Source organism: Gymnogyps californianus, chromosome 1, assembly GCF_018139145.2.
Source record: "Gymnogyps californianus isolate 813 chromosome 1, ASM1813914v2, whole genome shotgun sequence".
Taxonomy (NCBI): Eukaryota; Metazoa; Chordata; class Aves; order Accipitriformes; family Cathartidae; genus Gymnogyps; species Gymnogyps californianus.
Window position 1 is genome coordinate 167,966,800 of NC_059471.1, and position 23,215 is coordinate 167,990,014.

The 23,215-nt window shown below is 37.7% G+C and overlaps 1 protein-coding gene across 3 annotated transcripts in view; it reads left to right on the top strand.

Annotated features, from left to right (window-relative positions):
* NR2C1 (nuclear receptor subfamily 2 group C member 1) overlaps positions 1–10,921 on the top strand; it is a 54,249-nt gene extending 43,328 nt beyond the window's left edge. For all 3 annotated transcript variants that reach the window (XM_050912707.1, XM_050912698.1, XM_050912715.1), the window contains 5 exons: positions 323–444; positions 3,604–3,743; positions 5,701–5,838; positions 9,718–9,823; positions 10,362–10,921. In XM_050912707.1, coding sequence (XP_050768664.1) covers positions 323–444; positions 3,604–3,743; positions 5,701–5,838; positions 9,718–9,823; positions 10,362–10,536 — 681 coding nt within the window. In that variant the 3' untranslated portion in view covers positions 10,537–10,921. The remainder of the gene's footprint in view (positions 1–322; positions 445–3,603; positions 3,744–5,700; positions 5,839–9,717; positions 9,824–10,361) is intronic.
* Positions 10,922–23,215: the final 12,294 nt, after the last annotated feature.

A 23,215-nucleotide genomic window follows, 5' to 3' on the forward strand; every position in this document is an offset into this window, starting at 1 on the left:
AGAGTGTCTCAAAAGTTGAGTTTTATTTGGGATTTTCCATCTCCAGGTGTGCCAGACACAAATATTTATCTAAGATAAAGATTCAGAATTTTTGCCTTTTTTTTTGCCTTGTAGTTACTATAGGGTATAACAGTGTGGCTAATAATGAAAAAGGCAGTCATTCAATTTTATTTCAGGATTATCTCATGTTTATTTAAAAAAAAAAAATTTACTTTTTCACTTATAAGAAACTCTAAGACTGACTTTTTCTTACCATGTTTTTTTATGAAGAAAGTACAATAACTGACTTGCACTTTTTTTTTCTTTTTTTTTTGGTTGCCAGCTCACCATGCCTTCTCCTATGCCTGAATATCTTAACGTTCACTATATCTGCGAGTCTGCCTCCAGGTTGCTTTTCTTGTCCATGCACTGGGCACGTTCTATTCCATCTTTCCAAGCTTTAGGGTAAGTGTTCAGTTACTCTGTTCACTCATGTTGGGAATACACACTTTTTAATTTTTTATTTTCACTGTCTTCTTCAGGGACATTTTAAAATATAAATCTACTTATTAAAACTGTTTTATAGATCTTCATCATGAAGGTATATTTTCTGAATCAAAACTACTCCCAACTTCAGTCCAATTCAGGTACTTTGGTTGGGTTTTGAAGGAAAAAGGAGTAGATTTATAACAATCAAATGCCTGCACACTGCTACTTCTTTAATGAAGTTTTAGTAAATAGGACTTCCTATCATTTTTTTCATAGCTACATCCCGAACTAAGATGCTTATCAGGCAGTGACCAAAAAGAAGCTCCTCTCTGGATCCCCAAATATTGTTATCTTTATAGGTGAATTAGTAGTAATAATTTTGCCTTTAATAACCTATATGAAGAAAATGGTTAGCTGGATTCAGGAAACATTCAGGATTAAGTTGTTTAATTCCAGGGGATTTTCCAAAAGTAAATGGTTGCTGTAATCAGAAAGTAATTCTTACTATTCTTTTTACAGTTTGTATAACATCCTGCTTTTCCAGCAGAATTCAGTGTATCACTTAAAAATCTTAAGCTAAAGGTAGTCCATTGCCTATCATCATGAGAAAACATCTCAAAACAGCATGGGGAAAAGTGATTTATGTTACTTTCAGAAATAATTTTATGAAGACACATCAAACAAATAAAGATACTGTATCAGCTCTGACACAAATGCAGCATAAATCATGTTTGTCTGCTCTCATCTACAGTGTTTTTCTTTAATTCAATATCAAAATAGTGTATGACTGTGGCAGCAAAGAGAATTCCTTTTTAAAGTGAGGGATTGTCCCCTTTTCCAGGAAGGCTGTCAAAAGCAGGATGATCTGTGATTACGGTTTGTGTTTACTCAGATGTTTAAGCCAAATGATTCTACATTGTTTAAGGAAAGACACTATATTGTGTGTAATTGAAGCCTGTGTTTTGGAGAAGGAAAAAGTAAAATTCTATAAAGTTAAACAATAGCAAGGGTAAAAAAACCAGGTAAATATGATGTTTTATTTTAGTAGAAATTGTTGCCCTGCAGAATTTCAAAATACGTAGCAAATTAACATAGTGCATTATATCATTATACATTTTTTAAAGGTTTTTGTAACAGAGAGACACTGCAAATTAGTGTTATAACAACAAATGGGAACTGCTTTTTAAAAATAAAATGTACAGAAGACCTGTCTCTCCAAAAAGATTTAACAAGAAATGCTTACAGAAAATCTTCTTCTTTTTTTTAATATGTTACTTCCCAATATATTTTTCTGTTTGAATAAAAAAAATGAAGGAGTAGGCTGTCTTAATAGTGTTAATATTCACCTGTGCTAGCATTTACAGTCCCAGTCAAGATCATGGGCAACAGTATATTTAAACACCATTTAACAGAAATATACAGTTTTCCTTTTGAAGAGCTTGAAATACTAACTTTTTTCAAGTGGAGATTTTTTTTAAATTAATGCAGCTTTTTTAGTTTGAGAACATTATGTACTATAATTTTGACTTTTAGAAGGGTGACTCATTTCACTTTTAAAATGAAGATAAATTCATGGTGCTAGTAATTGAGAGGAGTTGACAAGCCAAAACAAAACCATAGTGATGGTTTTGTAAGGAAAATAGATAATTGTATCCAGGTGGTTCCCTCCTCAGGCAATGTTTTCCTTAGTTGCGGCAAGATAGTTGGCTTTGGCATACTGATGTAGTTAGTGATACCAAGTTATTGCTTAGTTCATCTTCCTGCATGAGGATCTTTGTAGGCAAGGGGGATTCCTGCTGAAACATTCATCAAGCTGGTTACAGCCTCTTAGTTTTTTGAGGCTGCTTAAGTTTGATCAGCTGGTTCTGGTGTAAGTTTGATCAGCCATAAAGGTGCTCTAGATGATACATTTATCTACACACATTCCAGCTGAGTAGCCAGTACACCCTGTTTTCAGTGTTGTTCAGCATAGTTCCTTTGACAGGAGATGAATGGGGATGTGACAAATACGTGTAGAAGCTGCATGTACAGTATCATGTCTACCATAACAAGAACTTGATCATAGTAAAAAATATTGCCCTAGGTAAGCTCTCTGTATTCCAGTACAGGACAAGTCTACATTAATCTGTCATTTGGCATATTAGTATTGCAGTAAATCATCAGAAATGTTCTTGAAGATTACATCAACGTTCTTGCAAAAATCCATTCCATTGTCTTTTTTGTAGTTGAAATCCTAGCTTTAATATGCTTTTCTTCTTTGATAGGTCTTGTGCTTCTTTTAAATTTCCATTATTTATATTTACTGGCTAAAACTGTGAAACATGGTACCTGAATTTGACTCCTCACTGGTAGGATTTCCTTTTTAAGGTACTGAGCTCTTGTTAAGCTCTACGAGTTAGAGATGCTTGGCAATACTGAAAGTTAGGTTACTAATATGGAAGTGCCTGAATATGGATTGATATACCTAATTTTAAGCTTCAGCATTTGAAAAAAAAATATTGACTACACATGAAATTTAATTTAAGGACTAATTCTTACAGCACAGAAATCCTCATGACTTCTATTTATACTTTGAAGTCTGTATTTCAAACCTTATTCCAAACATGAAGGGGATACAGAAAATAGCAGTCAGGAAGCTCAGGAACTTGATCTCACATGTTCCATTTCACATGTATTTTTAATTAAAAAATTATACCAACCTGCCAGATTTAAAGTAAAAAAAAAAAAAGACCTTTGAGTCTATTCTATATCCACAATACAGGAACAATGCAAACTTTTTTTGTCCATGCATGTAAATGTTATTCAAAAATTAATGTAAATCCTAAGAAAACTAGCATGATGGAATATGCCTAGACAGTTGTCATTTAGTGTAACTTCAGCTTGCTTTTGTGATAGAAATCTTTCTCCTTTTAGATCATTAAAACAAAAATTACTTCTTTACAAAAGTCACTCTAAAACAGGTATTTTAATCCTAGCATGCAAATAAAACTATTTTTGATGCAGGGCTTCATTTTGGTACTGGTTGCAATGGTTGAATTAGATGAACGTTTTATGAAGTGTTCTTCAAATTAAAAAAAAACTGTGTGAATGCAAATGGCTGGTTTTATTAAGTGAATTTATTGTATTTTTTAATAGACAGGATAACAGCATATCATTAGTAAAAGCCTGCTGGAACGAACTTTTTACACTTGGTCTTGCACAATGTTCACAAGTTATGAATGTGGCAACTATATTAACTGCATTTGTTAATCACCTTCATGGCAGTTTACAGCAAGGTAAGGTGTATACCGTGCGCATTGCCAGACTTGGGGAATTACTTCATGTTTTTTAAGTTTTGAACTGCGCAGAAGCTTTTTACTTATCCTTCAGTTGTTAATGAAAATTTACTGTTTATAGAGTTTCATGGTTAGTATTGAAACAAAATAATACTAGAAAATAATACAGTTCACAAGATGGAATTTTTTAGCAATTTTGCAAAAGTCAGCTATGCTAATCTTACCCCCAAATTAAAAAAAAAAAAAAATTACCTATCTATCTAATACAGGTTAGCATTTACTGGGGTTGTTTTTATTGTGTGTCTATGTAATGTCTAATAGTGTTCTGCTGTTCTGTTAATATCATCAGCTCAAATTAGGAGTATTTCAGGCAGCATCAATGTTAAGAACACAAATGTACTGTGAATATGATTCCTCTGTATCAAGGGTATAAAGTAAAGAATGACCCACCTGTCCTTGCTGTTCATAGCTGTGAAACAAAGCAGCCGAATGCCAGCTTGGTGATATACTTCCTTTACATAACTTGGCTTGTTGACTTCTGTATACTAGTTTTAGACTACATGCAAGTCTTCAACAGATCTTCACTAAGTATACTTCGTTCCTTATTAATCCTATGTCCTGCATCTTTTGCATATTTTTCATCCAAATGAAAGAGATGTCAGTTGGCCTCCTCTTTCATTTACAGTGAAGGAAATGTTCTTCTGAGGGGTAGGGGAGTCTTTTAGCTAATCTTTGTGTGCTTGTGAACACTCACAAGGTTGTCAGCACTAAAAGCTAACCAATCAAAAATAGTATAGTCTTCATCTATTCATAGTCTTAACACATTTTTAATAAGGTAGATGCACATACAAAAATCTTAGCATTTTCAGGTTTAACTAGATTTTTGCGTTATTTGCTGTTATGTGTCTGAAAAGTCACTGTTGTTAATGCTATGCAAAAACAGATTGGTAAGCTGTAGAAAAACAGCCCACCAGCATATAGATTTTTTCCTCTCCTTTTATGATAATGGAATTAAAGAATTATTTCTGAGGGGTTTTCATTATTTAAAAATATCCACAAGATCCTCCTATAAATAACAATTTGTTTTATAATTAAAACAAATAGATTAAACCACTAAATGTACTGGATCAGCTAAAGATACTAACAAATCTGTGAATGTCTTGAGGAGGGATACAAATGGAATTTGGTAACTTACTTTGGTCTACATAATTTTTAAGCATATTCACCAAAAGGTATTGTAGTAATGAAGCATTGTTTTATCATTACTACAAATATATATTTTTGCCATTTAATTTGGGAATTCAGTTTGAATGCAAAAATCAGAAATTTATAACCAATGTCTTCCAGTTGTGTAGTATGCCAGCTGCAGCATCTCCAAGAGATAACAAGTTTGTGGGGCCCAGGGACCCCCTAGTTTGATGGATTGTGGAGGGAACAGGATTTTCAGGCTGCTTAGCTATTGCTGACCCAAGGGGAACAGCTCGGCACCAACCACATTCCCCTAGATGCAAATCAGGAAAGGTATATAGTGCACCTTCTTTTTCAGCAGTGGCACGGTCTTTGACTGACTAAAATAACCCATGACACTGTACACTAACCTACCTCATGGCACCTGACCCTTAGACGTAGAGCACAGATCTGCAGTAGCAGTCTATTCTTTACTTACAAGTAGTCTTTCCTTCCTTGATCATTTCAAGCTCTAGTCCACCCCTGATTACTGGAAGCTTTAGTGGCAGGAAGAGACCTAATTGTACAATGTGAGGGGAAAAAAAGATTGTTATAGTCCATAATTGTTGGTGTCAAGATTATTCACACCTAGTATGTGAGTTTATAGATGGTGTAGATTTCCCACTGTTTGAATCTAATAAAATCATTATTTTTAAAAATCCAGTGTGACCACATTTTTTGCATGTGTGTTGACTTGGGAGTTTTATATTTTATGTGTGTGTTGACTTAGATAAGCTGCCAACAGACAGAGGAAAACTAGTAATGGAGCATATCTTCAAATTGCAAGAGTTCTGTAACAGCATGGTTAAGCTTTGCCTAGATGGATATGAATATGCATATTTGAAAGCAATCGTCCTCTTCAGTCCTGGTATGTAATTATTCAAAATGTAAAACTTTAATCTGTGCTATTTTTTGCTGTATAACTTTGCCTGTTTCATTATATGCAGTTAGTATCACCTGTATAATTACTGCCTCGCTTGTTGAGGAATCTTGGAAGGTGTGTAATGAGGACTGTAGGAAGAGGAGGGTTAATCTTTTAATGTAAATAGTTGAATGCTGCTTTGGAGACTTAGGTTTTATTCTTGCTTCTGCCATTGATTTTTTTTTTTTTAATTTATTTATTGCTTTTAGTTCTGTGCCTCCTTTCTGGGGTACTTTTTCTGAGGACCTGCAGTTTAATTTTCAGAAGTGTTGCTCTTGCACATCCAGCTGAGATAGATTGACGTTGGCTTTTAATGTATGAAAGACTGTCTCTCCGGGCATTGATTCTCACATGCAAACTTACAGAAACATATCACCTCACTTCACATAGGTATTTTGAAAATAAATATTACATATAGCATTTCTGGTGAATGAACACCACAAACATTCCCTTATATTATTATTTCTGTCTTCTGAACAGTATTTGCCTAATGTACTCCAAGTAATGTTAATGGACATACATTAGCCAGTGAAGATAAAATAATGATTATTTTTTCCTTCTGGGAGATTATTCTACAATATGGAGGAAGAAGAGTCCTCTGGTTATGATAGTGACTGAGTAGTTAGATTATGTAACATGTATGCGTGGACTGTAGAAAATTACAAAATTAATTTTCTTTATTTGAAAATTGTAGAATTAACCTTTCACTAAAGGCATTCAGATATTATATCAGTATACTGCAGGTCTTAGGTTCATCATTCAGAATTTAGGGGTTTAATATAAAACCAAACCCAAATCTTTTGATAAAAGAAAAATGTATAGACCTCAAGTCCTTTCTGTATCTCCAGGAATTTTTCACTGTCACATTTAGAAAGTAAATCTTCAGTCACTCCATTTTGCATTAGAAAGTTTTAAAAGCATCAACAGCTTCCTTAATCCTCATTGCTCTGCCTTTTTTAGATGCTGACATCCCATAGAAAAGATCAGAGCAAATTTTAAAAAGCTGTCTGAATCTTAGTGACCTGCCCCCCGCCAGTAGTGTAGGATATGGAGGAGAACTGGGTATTTGGGTCTTGTCAGTTCTGTAGATTTATTAGATCTGAGAAGAACTTTCTTTTTCCATTCAGTTGCAGTTCACCCTTTCACAGAAACATTAGTTGAGGTGAGAAAATCTTTTGGAACTTGGACACTTCCAAAATATAAATTTTAAGCAGGTTTTCTCATATATATATGTATAGATATAAAAAAGAATTGTGAGATTCTTGCTTTGCAGTTTCCCTCATATTTACATGATCTTTTCTATATGTAGTATCTACAAGGAGTATCCACATCTCCCAGTAAAAGTGGCAGCATCAGCATCAGCAGGAATTCATGGTACACTCATCTAAGTGCACAACAAAACCCTGCATATATTCCATTGCTTTTTTTTTTTTTTTTTTTATATTGCATTAATGGAAGACTTCTGAGATGAAAGACATTCTTGCAAATAAGAGGCAGTATAAGTAGTGTCGGAACCCTCCAGGAAAGATGATAAATTCCCAGAGGATATTCCAGTGATACTCTTCTATTGTGGATCACTAAGGAAAATCAGATCCTGAGTGTTTTCACTATAGAACATAATCCTGCTGTCAGTCCTCATGACTAGGAGAATCTTCCATGGTTTTATGTGTTTGTTTCTACAGTCCACTGAAGCACAGGAACCATTTCAGTTTTCTGATAAGCAGTACCCACCCTGAGTTTAATTGCAATATTAAGAGTGCTTGAAAATGTTTGCAGTTTTTCTTTTCTGCTGAGGACTGAAGAGTTGCCTGGACTTTTCACCATTATTTCAGAAGAGGCAGAGACTTTCTTTAAGTGGAGGGTGGGAGGGTGTTTGCTTGTTTAATTTTAGTAGACAATGCTTGCAGGAGATACAATTCTCCTTTAGGTGTTCCTTACCCCACAATAGTCCTTTCATGGCATTTCCATACTCAGAACTGGTACAGGTTGCTCCAGGAAAGAAACAAAATGATGGAAGAATACCTCAAGCCCATTTTTCTAGCACAATGTCTACTAGGATTTATGACAGAATCTGTTGGCCTGTCTGAAGAAATCAGTCCTGTTAGACATCAGAAAATATTTCTCTAGGAACCTTACACTTGCAAAGCAGTATTTAGTTAGTTGTTTAGTCTGAAGTTAATTTGTCTCCTTCCGCTTAGATTTGACAACACAAAAGATAGAAGGAAAAATATCTTGGGAAAAGACTATATCCAGTCACATGATTGAGATTAATTTTCTTTAGCTCACATGCTTTCAGGATCACATTCCTAATGATGTGTAGCTGCTTTAATGGCAATGTGTTGTCAATATTCTTGTTCCTATGAGCCATATAACAAAATCTTCATATATCTGAAAGTCATGTTCAGTACCCTGAACAGAAGGGATGTTCTGGCAATGATTCACAGGCCAGAAATTACAATTTCAGGGATTTTACTGCTCTGCTACAGGATGGGGCTGAGCTGCACATGCAGCAGAGTCCTAAGGTAAGAACATCTGCTTTAGTAGGCCCTGCCGATTTGCTGTCTTCCATAGCTGGAGACTTGAAGATTACTGAAAATCTTCTGTGCCAAGCCAGCTGTTTGATTGTCACAAGATAGCCTTGGGCAAAGAGACCGGTGTAAAGGGAGTGCCTAGAAGACTTTGCATCTTTATAAATGGCTACTAGTGTACTAGCAGTGGTCTTCAGACTACTGTTTTCGGAAGTTGACTTCTAGCTGTGTTTCTGACATTGCTCTGAAAGCAGCATCATGAAGCGATGCATATTGCATGTCAACAACAACTCTTCAAAACGTGTTCCTTTTTTACGAACTTGTTAACCTCTTGTCCACTGCATAAATTTGAAATCATGCTTTCAGAATGACTGAATTACTATACAGGACAAAATATTCCTCTGTGAAATTATGTGTTCAGGGGAGTCCAGTGTGTCACATAACTGCTAAATTGCTCTGAAAGCTTCTATATCTGCAGAGCTAGACCAAAAACTCCTGGTTTTGTTGATAGAAGGCCATATATTTGGAGAGGAGGCGTGACTGTTGGAAATAATCTTTTATCTGACATAATTTGGCAGCTCATTTATGATCCCATTTCTGAAAAATAAAATCTACATGATTTGTCATGCTACTTTGACAGTAAAATATTTACATTAAGATAGATGGATAATAAAAATTATAGACCATGTAAAGTATTCAGAATTACCGTATAATAATATCCAAATGTGACTTGGCAGTTAGGTTAATACCCTTTCATTTTAGCAAGATTTAAATTTCAAGTGTTTAAATCACTGCCAAAAATTATGTTTAGCGCATTTGAAAATTTTGCACCGAACAGTTGAAAAAGAATGATCTGCTACGTATCTTCTGCAGTTTTTAGGAAACAAATTGTTCATAGTCTTTTAGTCTGCTTTTTCCACTGATCTTCATTTTATCTTTCACTTCCCACCCAAATGCTGTTTGTGCATACAATATTCCAATAAATGTCAGTGTATTGAAACAATGCTGTTCTGCTGCACAGAGAACAGAGCTGTATCATCAAGATTGATGTAAACATTGCAAGCACTGCATTTATTTGAACTCTTCAAAATGTCTGGTCATATTTATAAAAAACTAAGTAAAACATAAACATAGAGGAAAAGAAATATAAGGAGGTAAAGCAGTGTCCTCTACTAAAACTTTGAAGTTGCTACAGCTACCAAATAATGATTTCAATATGCTTACAATTAGATAATCTGTATGAATTTTAGTGCATCTTATATAGAACAGGTATAATAATGTAGAGTGTTTTTTTCAGATCACCCAGGTCTAGAAAATGTGGTACAGATTGAGAAATTTCAAGAAAAGGCTTACATGGAGTTCCAAGACTATGTAACAAAAGCGTATCCGGATGATACTTACAGGTCTGTAAACTCATATGCTTACTTGATTGATTCTCTTTTCAGAGCATCGGTGATACTGATTTGTACAGTATTTCTTGTAATAAATATGTACATTTTCTTCTTACCTCCTTAAAGGTAAGAACTTACCTTTAGAGCGCTTCAAATATTATGCATGTACTCATACATATTACAAGTATTATTTATCTACTCATTCAGTATTAATTTCCAAAATGAAATACTGGAAATAAATATTTTTAGTGTTTTTATTTTGAATTGCACCTACTTGGAATATTTCCTCATTTAGTCTAAGTCCAAACATTATACAGTCCATGTAATTGACAGGTATATTCACATTTTTTGTACTGTTGAAGACATGACTGAAGATAAATTTAATACTCTACTGATTTAAATATTTAAGCCTTTCATGAACTAGATATAGTGAATTTTGACCAGTTTTGTCCCTTGTTAATTTTTTTTCTTCTCTTACTGATAGCATGATTGTGAATAACACCAAAATCTGTGACCACAAGTAACACTTTTTACCAAACTTATTTTCCAGACTGTCTAGACTTCTTCTCCGATTGCCTGCTCTGAGGCTGATGAGTGCTGCCATCACTGAAGAGCTATTCTTTGCAGGACTAATTGGAAATGTTCAGATTGATAGCATCATCCCATATATTCTGCGAATGGAGACAGCGGACTACAACTCTCAGATAATTGGTCATGCCGTATAAAAGTAGCAGTCAAGGATTCTGTACCATGGCAGTCATGGTGATGTAAATGCATACCCTGTCTCCAAGAGATGGCAATAAGCCTTCCCATGCACCTTTCCAAAGAAGGCTAATATTCCTCCTTTCCAGTACACTTGGGAAACATGGTGGAGTGTATTAAGGAATATAGGATCGCTTCTTATTTTTCATCTGATCTTCAAGGACTTGTAAATTAACTTGATATCTGAAGAAAGTCAAGAATTGTCCATCCTATTTTTGTAGATAGATGAACTTGGAATATTTGTTTATGAAGTCCAGGCTTGTGAAGAAGCTGAAGAAGCTTTGACTGAACTAAGGTATCTCAACTTAGTTTGATGTTTTAGACAAATAAATTAACTTTCCTCTCTGAGTTGTGTTTTCAGTGTTTTGCTACTAGTTCTTTCTCACTGATCAAGTGCAAAATACATAATCGAACATCCTGAAAAGGCCAGTGTTTCCATGGAAACAAGACCATTACAACCAAACTTAGTTTTTCCTGTTGTTTTGAAGAGAGATTTGTTGCTTTTTGAATGAAACACTGGACACCATTACAAGTGCAGGGAAAGTAGAGGAAGTTCACATTTTAAAATATTCTGATGATATGTTGATGCAGTTGATCAAAAGTGAAGCAGCAAAGGGTCAGTACTGACTGTTTTGTGGATACAAAGGAATACTGTGGTGTAGTATTACATCTTGGTAGACATCAGCTGTTTTATACTATGAAGAACTAACAGAGAAGTGTATACTGCAGGCATTCAAAGACAGCATCCTCCTGTTTTTTCTGGTCTCAAGTTAAAGCTTTTTCACACTATCCCTCCCTCTTTCATACTCAGTGCACAATAATGGAGGCATTCTAGATGCCTCTTAACTTGTGTTCATGCCTTTTTTTTTTTTCGTTATTGTTAGCCTTTGGCTATGTAGTTCTCTTTTCCACCCAGTCTCGTATGATTATTTTTTAAATTTGAGTTTGTCAAATCCAGTGCCCCTCCCTATGGGAGAATGGTCTCTGCCGCTTGTCCTTTCCTTATTAGAAATGGGTCTAGATACTTCAGATATGTTGCCTGAATCATAGCCCATAGCTCCATCTAAGGATGGGTTTAAATGTTTTTCTGTCTTGAGGCATGTGCCTCACTGACAAGTAACACTGACATATGGGTGCTTCTTGCTTCCTTTTGCAACAGGAAGTTATACATCCCTAGCCCATGTAATACCTGTTGCTTAAAATGAGAGAAGTATCCTAGTAAAAGTGGTGGTCTACCTCTGCACTAGCATTTAGGATTAACTAAATCTTGGATCAAGGCCGAGTTCTATTTTTCATGAACCTTCACTTTCTCTGGCAACATTGGGTGAGCAAGAGCCTCACCCAATCAAGACACACAGGGTTGCACCAGAAATTGCTTAGCCAAAATCAGCTTAAATGGGGGCCTTTGCCCACTCTGCACTAGCAGCTCCAAGGCCACCCTTGAGACTACTAGATGAGGCTTGCGTGGATGCTGTAGTTTTTCTCAGCACCTGAGGATCTCAACCAGCCAAAAAGAATCAGAGAACTGCCTCTGACACTGAATTTCTGTGTTCTTTTCAATTCCACTAACTGAGCTGCTTGGATCTTCCTCCACCCAAGCTCTGTAATCTGAGGCTGTGCTACAGGATCGGTCATATCCAATACCACAGACCAAAGCACTCGGTGCTGAAGAACCCTGATGGGATGGAACCATCCCCCTGCTCTGCCTGGGCAGTTAGTGACTTGCTGGAGGACAGCCTTCAGTATTGGAGCTGGGCATGACCGCTGAGCTGTTCCCACATTCCACCTTTTGAAGGGTGCAGGATTCAAGCTCTTCATGTGTGTTCCCTGGAGAGCAATATGAGGACGACTTCTCTGCGTCTCAGGAGGTATGCATCTCATCAGCAGGGTTTATGGAAATATGAAAGACAGTTGCTGCCAATATGCTGTGCTTGTTCTCTCCCCAGGGGTGAGAGGCCCATCTTGCTATCTGTAGGACCAAGTTGCAGATGGGAGGTATATCACTTCAGTTCAGTTCTCCTTAGAAATTCTGACCCTGCTTTCTAGCCCTGTGCTATCCCTAACCCACTTCTGGCCCTAACAAGCATGGGAGATTGACTGTCCTCTGTGTTAAACCTTTTAAGGAAGCTGACAGCACGTTACTCCTGAATATTTTGGAGGTGGTTTCCCAAGCATTCCAATGCTCTTGGAAGAGTTTTACTCCAATATTCTCCAGATTCATGTAACCCAGATAATAGTAAGATGGAAACAAAAGCTTGTTTTCCTTCTAAATGCAGTACATTGTGCAAATCTCTCTCACATCCTTGCAGAAATCTTTTACTCCATAGCTTGAGCCTCAGGTGTGATATGCAGTTCTTTGTTTACAGCTGGCCAAAAGGTTCAGCTGATGCAGCCTCTCGCATGGTACTGTCCAGCTTCAGAAACAGCTGAGAAAATACCAGTGTTTCTACAGACATAAATCTTTAGCAATTGAATCCCTCAGCTCATCCATCTTTATCATAGAACAGCCCAGGTTTGAAGGGACCTTGAAAGATCATCCAGTCCAACCTTTCGTGGGAAAGGGAGCCTAGATGAGATTATCTAGCACCCTGTCCAATCGCATCTTGAAAACCTCCAGTGATGGGGGCTCCACCACATCCCTGGGGAGGTTGTTGCAGTGATTGATTGTTCTCAGCGTAAAAAATTCCTTTCTTATATTGAGATCTCCGAGATTTTTCAAAGGTTATAGACTGTGGCCTTGCACCAATGTCAGCCACTTCTCTTGATACCCTAGGGTGGATTTCCTCTGGGCTCATGGATTTATGTGGGTTGAGCCCTTGCAAGAGGCTGCAGACCAGCCCTTCCTCCACTACTGGTGGGTCGACTCATGCATTGTCATAGCTACTTGATCCTGTGCTCTGCGGTCCAGCTATGCTGGTAAAGACAGAGGCAAAGAAGATATTGAGAACCTCTGCCTTGTCAGCATTATTAGTGAGTAGTTTCCCTGCCCTGTTAGGCAATGGGTCTATGTCTTCCCCACGCTTCTGCTTACTGCTCGTGTATCTGAAGAACCCTTTCTGGTTGTTCTTGACATCTTTGGCCAATTTCAGTTCTAGCTGAGCCTTAGCCTTCCTGACTGCATCTCTGCATGCCCTAGCAAGGTTCTTGTAGTCCTTGATGGGTATTTAGCCACCTTTCCATAGCCAGTATGCTTTTTTTTGGCCTTTTTTTTTTTTTTTTTTGCTTTTTTGTCAGAGCACTGTTTTGGAGGAGATGGCCTCAGAATCTTATTTTCTCTGGATTTCTGTTCTTGCTTCCTCTTTGTGCCCTAGTCTGTTTGAATACAAGTTAGCCTACTTCAGTAACGTGTGGACTGCCATTACCACTGACTGCTGGGTCAAGACTGCTTTCTTCGGATGTGTTAACTCAAAAGCATAAGAACCTTGGTCATGTTTCCATCAGGTTGTTTAAATTCAGGTGTTTGAAACATGTCCTTGCTGTTCTTTTTGATGCCCATCACCTCTGCTGGGCAGCAGAAGATCCAAACCCTAATGGCTTTTTCCCGTCCCACACCTTTTACTGTTCTTTTCCTGGCAAATCCCTTGGAGTTCATCTGGGATTTCTGCCAGATGACTGAACCAGGAAATTTACCTATCCATGTTTTTCTTTTTAAATCCTATATTTTCAGGTCTGAGATTTCCCTTCACATGTTGGGTAGCAAGAGAATATTGTCTTCTTATTTGCATGGGACAGAGACTTTCAGATTATCTTTAATCTAGTTCTCTTGACCAGCTGAGAAATCAAACAGGATAACCATCTCCAAACTAGGTCACGGACGGTATTACCTCTCTTGAGCAGTATGGTTGAGTCATCATCAGTAATCAGGATATACTCTAATAGTTCTCAGATTACATTTGAGGCTTCGCTCAATAGTATCTCTGTTCATATCTTCACAAACTGGGCAACTACTTCAAGAACTCTTGAACCAAAGAACCAAGAAGTCTCTGCGAGCCACCTTTTTCTGAGAATACTGGGACACTTAATTGTGGTGTGGCCATCTATATGGATATGCACGTAAAGAAAAGTTGGTTATCTCAAAGAGATTCTAGCTACTTGTGTGTTGTCCATATATGTGATAACCATATTCCCTTCTCCCTTGCTATGTGTGGCTGACAGAATATTATAACTCTACGCTTGCTGTCAAGTCAAGGAAAAGGGAGAGATACGAGTATACACCCACAGTATTGTGAGGGCCAAAAACCCCCATTTTATGATCTGGGATACCTCTGATGTTTGGACCTCTATAGAGCAAACGTGAATACACACAACACATTGCAAAGAGCTCTGGCTACCGGTAAGTAACCTTTTTTCCCCCAAAGTTTCTTACAGTTTTTCATAACAATAAATTTTCATCACAAGTTCAGTATTGATTTAAAGGTAGGGAGCAGCTGGTCTATGCTGCCTGGCAAGTAATCTCTCTTGTCTTCATGATGATCTAGAAGCTGGATCCCATACTGCAGGTTGTTGCTTCAGTGTTACTCACTTTGCACATCAAGATTTTTCATTAATCATTTAAAAATAATTTCATTAATCATTCTTAAACTATAAATTTATGCTTTTGAAAAGGAATGAGGCATAACTGGGTTTTCTCAGGAATGGGAGCTTTAAAACAGGTAAATTAATACAGGGATGAACATGGTTTTTCCTTATTTCTGGATGTTAACCATTGTAGTAATCTGAGAATAATGCAACAGCTCATGGCAAGGCTAAACAGTGAAGTTCTCATTTTGTTGTTTTGGTTTTTTAAGATAACTGCTGCTCAATTAAATGGAGCATATTAAGTTACCTTCAACTCAGGCCCTTAGTGTTTCTAACAGCTATTTTTTATGACAACATGATCTCACATTACCACCTGTGTGATTTATTGTCATTTATAGTCTTGTGAATAAATGTTCTTTGCTACTGAATGAAAGGCTGGCAATATTATTGGTTTCTTTCATGCTATTCAGTAACATTGTTAATAGGCTAACAAAAATCTGAATATTGAAGGTCACTCCACCATGGATGTTAAAATATCTCATTATTTTTGTAACTTCTTCCTTTCACCTTTAATTTATTTTTCAACTTTTTGATCTTCAGCAGTCTGACAGTTTTCATACCCAATCAGGGTTTAACCAAACTGTGGCATTTACTAGCCAAAAAATAAGAAGTCTCTTTGCCAATGAAAGGACAAGTTTAGTTTCAACAGCTTTAAAATTTTCAATGTTAAGAGCAAGAAAAATCATTTTAATATAAGTCACATGAAAGGAAAAACAATTTTATACATTTTAGAATCCTGTCATGTAAAGATGGGAGCAATGTTACACATAATAAGCTTACTAGTTCAAACATTTTTCATGAAAGTGTATGTTGTACATATATATGTGGGTTTAGGTTGCTTGTTTCATACTGGTAAAGTTCCTGGTGCAAATAATTGTTGTATTTTAAACTTTTTTCAAAAGGACATTCATTGCAATACCTTCTGCAGTTACAAACTTACCTGTCCATACATTTATTCTCTTTGTGACATCTTCAGTGTCAGTGAAAGTCACTCTGTTCATTTTGAAACTGGTCTGTTCATTCTGTTCAGCCTTTGTGGTTTGCTAGTACATCAGTTTCAGTGTAAGCATTACAATGGCACCGTAGTTGTCTTGCTGTTGTATAAAAAAAAAAAATCACTGTAAATGTCTTGAAACCTGGCTAAATTGGTAAATTCTATTTTGGCCGTATTTTTTAAAATAAATTGTAACTTTCTATTATAGAAAACAATTGCAATAACCTATTACTTTGTTAGTGTTTTATATGGATTGACTTAACAGACCTAAAACAGTGTATATGATTATAAAGAGTTTGTCGATCTTTCACACTTTTATTACACAATGTAGTATTGTCAATTATATTCAGTCTCTGGGATTTGTGATAGCTGCGGTAGCTTGCTGTTTGCTAGTCTTTGTTGCTATTAACCCTTTGTTTCCATGCTTACTACTTTCTGGCCTATTAATTTGAAAATGTAGTAATTTATTGTAAAATTTAATTTACCAATTTTTTGCTTTTTAAAACACTACATAGAAATATGTATTGTAATGAACCCTGATCACAGATCTTCATGTCATATAATGCAATAATGTATATTTGGAAATGATTATTTGATTCATTATGGATCAGTTTTAGGTTGGAATTTAGAGTATGGTTGAACACTGTTTTTTCTTTTGAAAGAAATACAGACTTCAGATGTTCGGGTTCAATTATCTCAGTTTTAAATATTACTGGATAAGTAATGAATTTATTCATGTTTAAAATTGTGAAATTATCACAAGTTTTGGTCTATTCCAGAATTGATTTGTCAATGATAATTGAAAAAGTGTAATTTTTTTTAGTCTTTGTCTTCTATTATAAATGAATGTGGCATTTGCATGAATGTGCAGATAACCCAGAACAGCATCCCAAATGAGAAATGAGCTACCACTCTTTCCATGTTTAAACTCTGAAATGCTTTTATCATGAAGTAAATTAATTACCCACTGATACACTGCAGAGAAAATGTTTGTAAGGCACACTGGTAAAAGATAAAGTTTGGATGATGGAATGAGTTTACTAATGAGAGCTGGAAATAAGCATTTAGAGTCTCTACCCCCATCAAAACTTACTCTAGGCTCTCTCTTGCCTCTGTTTTAAAAACTTAACCTTTCTCAGTACTTAGAATCATAGTATCACAGAATGGTTTGGGTTGGAAGGGATCTTGAAAGATCATCTAGTCCAACCCCGCTGCCACAGGCAGGGACACCTCCCAGTAGATCAGGTTGCTCAAAGTCCCGCCCAACCTGACCTTGAACACTTCCAGGGATGGGGCATCCACAGCTTCTCTGGGCAACCTGTTCTAGTGTCCCACCACCCTCATCATATAGAATTTCTTCCTTATGTCCCATCTAAATCTACCCTCTTGCAGTTCAAAACCATTGCCCCTTGTCCTGTCACTACAGGCCCTGGTAAAAAGTCTCTCTCTGTCTTTCTTATAAGCCTCCTTTAATTATTGAAAGGCTGCAATAAGGTCTCCGCAGAGCCTTCTCTTCCCCAGGCTGAACAACCCCAACTCTCTCAGCCTTTCTTCATCAGAGAAGTGTTCCAGCCCTCTGACCATTTTTGTGGCCCTCCTCTGGACCTGCTGTAACTTCTACAGAGCCCTCTTCCCCAATCAGACTGCTAATCAGTTACTCTCTCATACCAGTAACTTTCCACAGCCTTTTGGTCACCTCTGAAGGGAAGAGGAAGAGCTCTCTAGAAAAAAGTGCTCTTCTGGTGAATAGCAAAAACTGGTCTGGGAACTCACCAACTTTGCTTCCTCGTGGCATCTCCCTGTTTCCCTCTACTCAACAAACATCCCTAGCACCCAGTCTTGCCTTTCCTCCTCATACCTCTGTCAAATAACCCCAAAGAACATTTGTACTTCATCATATGAATCCATCTCTCATGAGCTCCTCTGTTTTTCTTCATACGTGTACAAAGTCTTGCATGAATGCACACCTGTGAACAGCCCTGCTCAGCCACTTCAGTCTTCCTTTACCCTCTGAGCTCTCTAGTGTAAAGCCCTACCCTCGCTCTGATGTACAACGGCTAATACAGAATACAATTTTCTCCTACGTGAATCTTTACCGGAAGAAGTCAGGGTTGTGCATTTTGGCTCAAGTGTAGGAACCGAGTGTGTCCTCTGAGTCACTGCGTTGGAGATGAAAGCAAATCATTTGGACCACTAGAGTATCACCGTCTTCACGTATCAACATCTGGACACTTAAGGTTTTTGTGGCTGTTGATACTGGCTGAAGTAATGCATTTCCTGATTATTTGTCAGTAACTGCATCTTGTAGTAATGCTTGCTCAAATATGTTTTCAAGTTAACTGTGCTTGGATTAGGGGAAGGTGGGGGTGTGCTAAGGAGAGAAGAATATTTGCGGCTTGTGCGGAGTGGTAGGGGAAAAGGGGGATAGCACAGAAGCGGTGTTCTGGGGATGCTTTTAACTGAACTTCTGTGGTGGAGTTGCCCGCAAGAGCAGAGAAACTAGATGGAGCTGCTCCACCATGGGTTCTTCTGAATTAATACAGCGCATTTCACTCAGCAGAACTGTCCACTGGACATCCAGAGGACCAAACTGCCACGCTCTGAACCTCATGGTAATACCAACTTCCTAAACAAGCAAGTTGGTTGGCAAGAGTCTTATGAGCATCCGACCCTGTGGCTTTGGCCCTGCAGATTTCTGGTGCTCTGCATACCTGCAGTCTAATCCCTTCCAAGAAGCTGTTCATGAAGTGTCTAAGCTCCTTAACAACGACTTCAATTCTACTTCATCTTAGAGTTTTACTAGGGAGCAAACTGAATAGCCGCATACTTTGGCTAATTGTCGTGGTTTAACCCCTGCTGGCAACTAAGCACCACGCAGCAGCTCGCTCACTCCCCCCCACCCCGTGGGATGGGGGAGAGAATTGGGAAAAAAAAAAACCAAACCAACTCGTGGGTTGAGATACAGACAGTTTAACAGGACAGAAAGGAAGGAAAATAATAATGATTATAATAATAATAAAATTACAATAATACTACTAAAAGAATTAGAATATACAAAACAAGTGATGCACAATGCAATTGCTCACCACTCGTCGACTGATGCCCAGTTAGTTCCCAAGCAGCGATCCACCCCTCCCGGCCAACTCCCCCAGTTTATATACTGGGCATGATGTCATATGGTATGGAATATCCCTTTGGCCAGTTTGGGTCAGCTGTCCTGGCGGTGTCCCCTCCCAGCTTCTTGTGAAGAAAATTAACTCTATCCCAGCCAAAACCAGGACACTAATGAAGGCTAGCTGAGGAACAACTGTGAAAGGAGTTTTTCTTTCACTCTGTAACCAGTGGAATTTTGCCATTGGGAAATGGAAGATGAAGGTAGAGTTACTGCTGGAGACGTAACCCGAACAGCTCCCATGAAGTGGCCCATGTTTTCTAAAAGTGCCAGTAAAGTTATTGTTCTGGGGTTTTTGAGTGTTTTACTGTTGTCACAGGAGTAGATACATATTTGAATGTTTTTTGAAAATTATAAAATATGTCTGTTTCTTAGTAACATTACACTTTAGTTCCAGGCTATGAATTTACCTTTTAACCGTTTAAAGCAACTGAATCCAAGTGACAAAAACTTTTTCATTGTGCTTTTGGGAAATAGTATGGATTATAGGACTGGCTAAAAAATCCATTAGTGACAGCATTAGAGATTGCATTGTTTAGATTAGAGGGAGAGAAACTGTGGTTAGAGACTGGACGTGAGTATTATGGGACACTGAATTGTGGGGGCTTGTGTTGTGGATTTGTCATGTTTTAACCCCAGCAGCAACTAAGCACCAGACAGCCACTTCCCCCTCCCCCCTCCCAGTGGGATGGGGAGGAGGGAAAAAAAAGTAAAACTCATGGGTTGACATAAGAACAGTTTAATAACTAATGTAAAATAAAATATACTACTAACTAAGAATAATAATAACATAATAATAATTGTCATGAAAAGGAATATAACAACAACAACAACAAAAGAAATAAAACCCAAGAAAAGACAAGTGATGCACAATGCAATTGCTCACCACCCGCTGACCGATGCCCGAGCAGCGATCCGCCCCTCCCGGCCAACTCCCCCCAGTCTATATACTGGGCATGACATTCTATGGTATGGAATATCCCTTTGGCCATGCTCCCTCCCAGCTTCTTGTACACCTGCTTCCTGGCAGAGCATGGGAAACTGAAAAATCCTTGGCTTAAGATAAACACTACTTAGCAACAACTCAAACATCAGAGTGTTATCAACATTATTCTCACACTAAATCCAAAACACAGGACTGTACCAGCTACTAAGAAGAAAATTAACTCTACCCCAGCCGAAACCAGGACAGGATTGGACTTTGCTTCTGGAACTTTGCAATTTTAGAAGGATGGGGCAGGAAGCAATAACATTTTCAAAATCTACATAGCTTGGTCTTATTTGTTAGTCTCTCTTCTGTTGGATTTGTTTATTTGTTTAATTAAAAAAAGGAATTCCAATTAATGTTGCAAATGTATGTTCCACAGTTGTGAACCATTGCAGAATAAATTTATGTGACTTTCCATACTAAGAATAGAGGGAATGGCAGTGGAATAGACAAACATAATAAAAATAGTTCTTCTAAGGTAAAATGCAAATACTACATTACTCTGCAGATTGGTTGATTTTTGCACTTTCTGAGAATATATTAACTTAGGTTTTTCAAGATCAATTGTACCACTGAATAAAGCTCTTTAAAGAAAAACTAAAATATGTAGGATTCAGTGAGACTGTTGTGTGCTATCAGTCAAGGGAAGTTGCATGTCATCCTCTGAGTCATTCAGGAAATGGATTTGTTTATTTTTGAAAAATATGTTCTTGTTTGTTACACTCTGAATCTGTATTAGAAAAGAAGCAACTAACTCGTGTTCAGGCTTGAGAGGGGTTTTTTTAGGCCTGAAAAAGGGTTCTTTCAGTAATTCTGTGCCATTTATTTGGACCACAGGAGAAAAACAAGGCAGCATTAAATGTGTTTAGCAAGAGTTTTTGAGGCAGTGAGTTTCAGTGTATTAACTTCCGGGGAACAAAAGCAACATCTAACAGAGTCTTAAATTTTAAAAACTGGGAATTAAAAATTTCTTATGGGTGCATGAATTTTATAACATTTCAATGCTGTCTCCCAAAGATGCCCCAATAAATTCTTAGGAAGACGCTATACTTGCATTTGCACTCCACTGTATTCGACTGTGACATTTGCACCAAGTTCAGGAAGAATTTTGAACACAGTAGTAAGATTCTTTTTTCATGCTCAGTGACCAAACACATTAACAAAAGCAGTTTAAGTAGATGTGATGGGACTTGAGCAGTTATGAGCTAATGAAATTCTCAGTGGAGATCTCACTTGACCCAATTAATGGAGAAAAATAGTACAAAGAAAAATCAAAATGTAATTCAAAGATGCTGTAAAATGTTCCTGCGACTAAGAATGTATTTCCACAAAATCTTCTGTAGGATCAAAGTCACATTAAGAAGTTGATCCCTTCTTCCAGCTTTGTGTCACAATGCCCTATCCTCCACAGTGGTCTCAGTCTAAGAACCATGGTGCCACATGGATCAGTGAAGTGATGCGGATTATTTTAACCCTTGAGAAAAAAAAATGGATGTTATTTCACTGCCAGCAGAGAAAATGCTCGTGGAATTATACTCTCAGTCAATGAAAATGATCCCAGTTACATGAATCAGGAATAGGCTTAGAAATTGGCTCAAGAGTTGAACCTATCCAATGCTTCAAAAGTTGGCTGACCTAATTTAAACTACATTTCATTCGTATTTTATACTCCATCGTCAGTAGTTTATATCAAAATAATGGTTTCTGTGTATGAAGCTACAGACAACAAAACGAGTGAATTCTGACTGTAAATGGTCCTCCCTGTTTTTCTGCCTGCTAATGTACAATTATCTGAGCGTATTTTAATATATTTAATAAGTTTTCTAAGAGTTTTGATTATGAAAATGCAAATAACCTGCCACAAGTGCACTGAAGCCTGAGACTTACCAAGAAACAGATGCTGTGGTTAGAGGACAGAGCACTGACTCAGCAAGGCTTGTGTTTTGTGTTTGCACACAAAATCACTTGTGTTCAAATTAAAAAATTTTGAATGGGAAACTTAGACCACTAGACTTTACATTGAAATGGGTATTACATTTCCACACTGTGAACTTGGCTGACAGATATTTTTCCCAGTCTCATTTTCCTTTCAGGTTTAATACCACCTACTTCATCTTTCACTTCGACTCCTGCTTTGTCCCTTCCCAAATCCCCAGTTCTGATGGTGTCAGTGCCCAAGAGCTTGGCCTCTCCATGCTGACTGACAGCCGGGCTCCGCTGATCGGCCAGTGCCAGTTGCAGCGCTGATGATGTGTTTACCGAGTGCTTTTCCAAGTCCTGCCTGCTCTGACAAGGTACTGTGGATCTATTTTTGGCTGGCTTGTGTAGCCCTAGCCTTGTGAAGGTCAGTGAAGTAGTTTCTGCACCTTACCAGACCAGCCTTGCAGCGACAGCAGTAAAGTACTCCCAACGTCCACAGCCAGGCGATCAAAAATACTTCTTCCTGCTGGTGCAGAACCAGGAGAAGGCAGTGGGGCAAGACGGAGACGTGGATGAGATAAGAGATACACGTTCCTTAATGGCCTGCCAGAGTTGGGAAAAGCCAGGGAGAGGCAAGGCTGTTAAGCTCTTCTCTGACCATCACCCACAGTCTGCATGGGGTGAGATGTCACCTCCCCTATTTCCTAATTTTTGATCTAGGCAATCTTGGACTCCTCGCTGCCAGTTTTGGTAACTCTTTTCTCATCACAGATCTTGTGACCTGTGTGAAATAAGGGATAGACAGTAGACATTTCTATTAAAAAGGTTTTTTTTCCTATCCTGAAGTTCTTTTGTCTCTTGCTGATCTTCACATGTGAGCAGTAGGCAAATGCTCTTTTTATGGATCTAGACTATGCAGATTGGAAGCCCAAATCTCAGTGTCTTAATCAGAAAAATACCCTTCAGCAACCTTAACAACAGCCAGAAGAA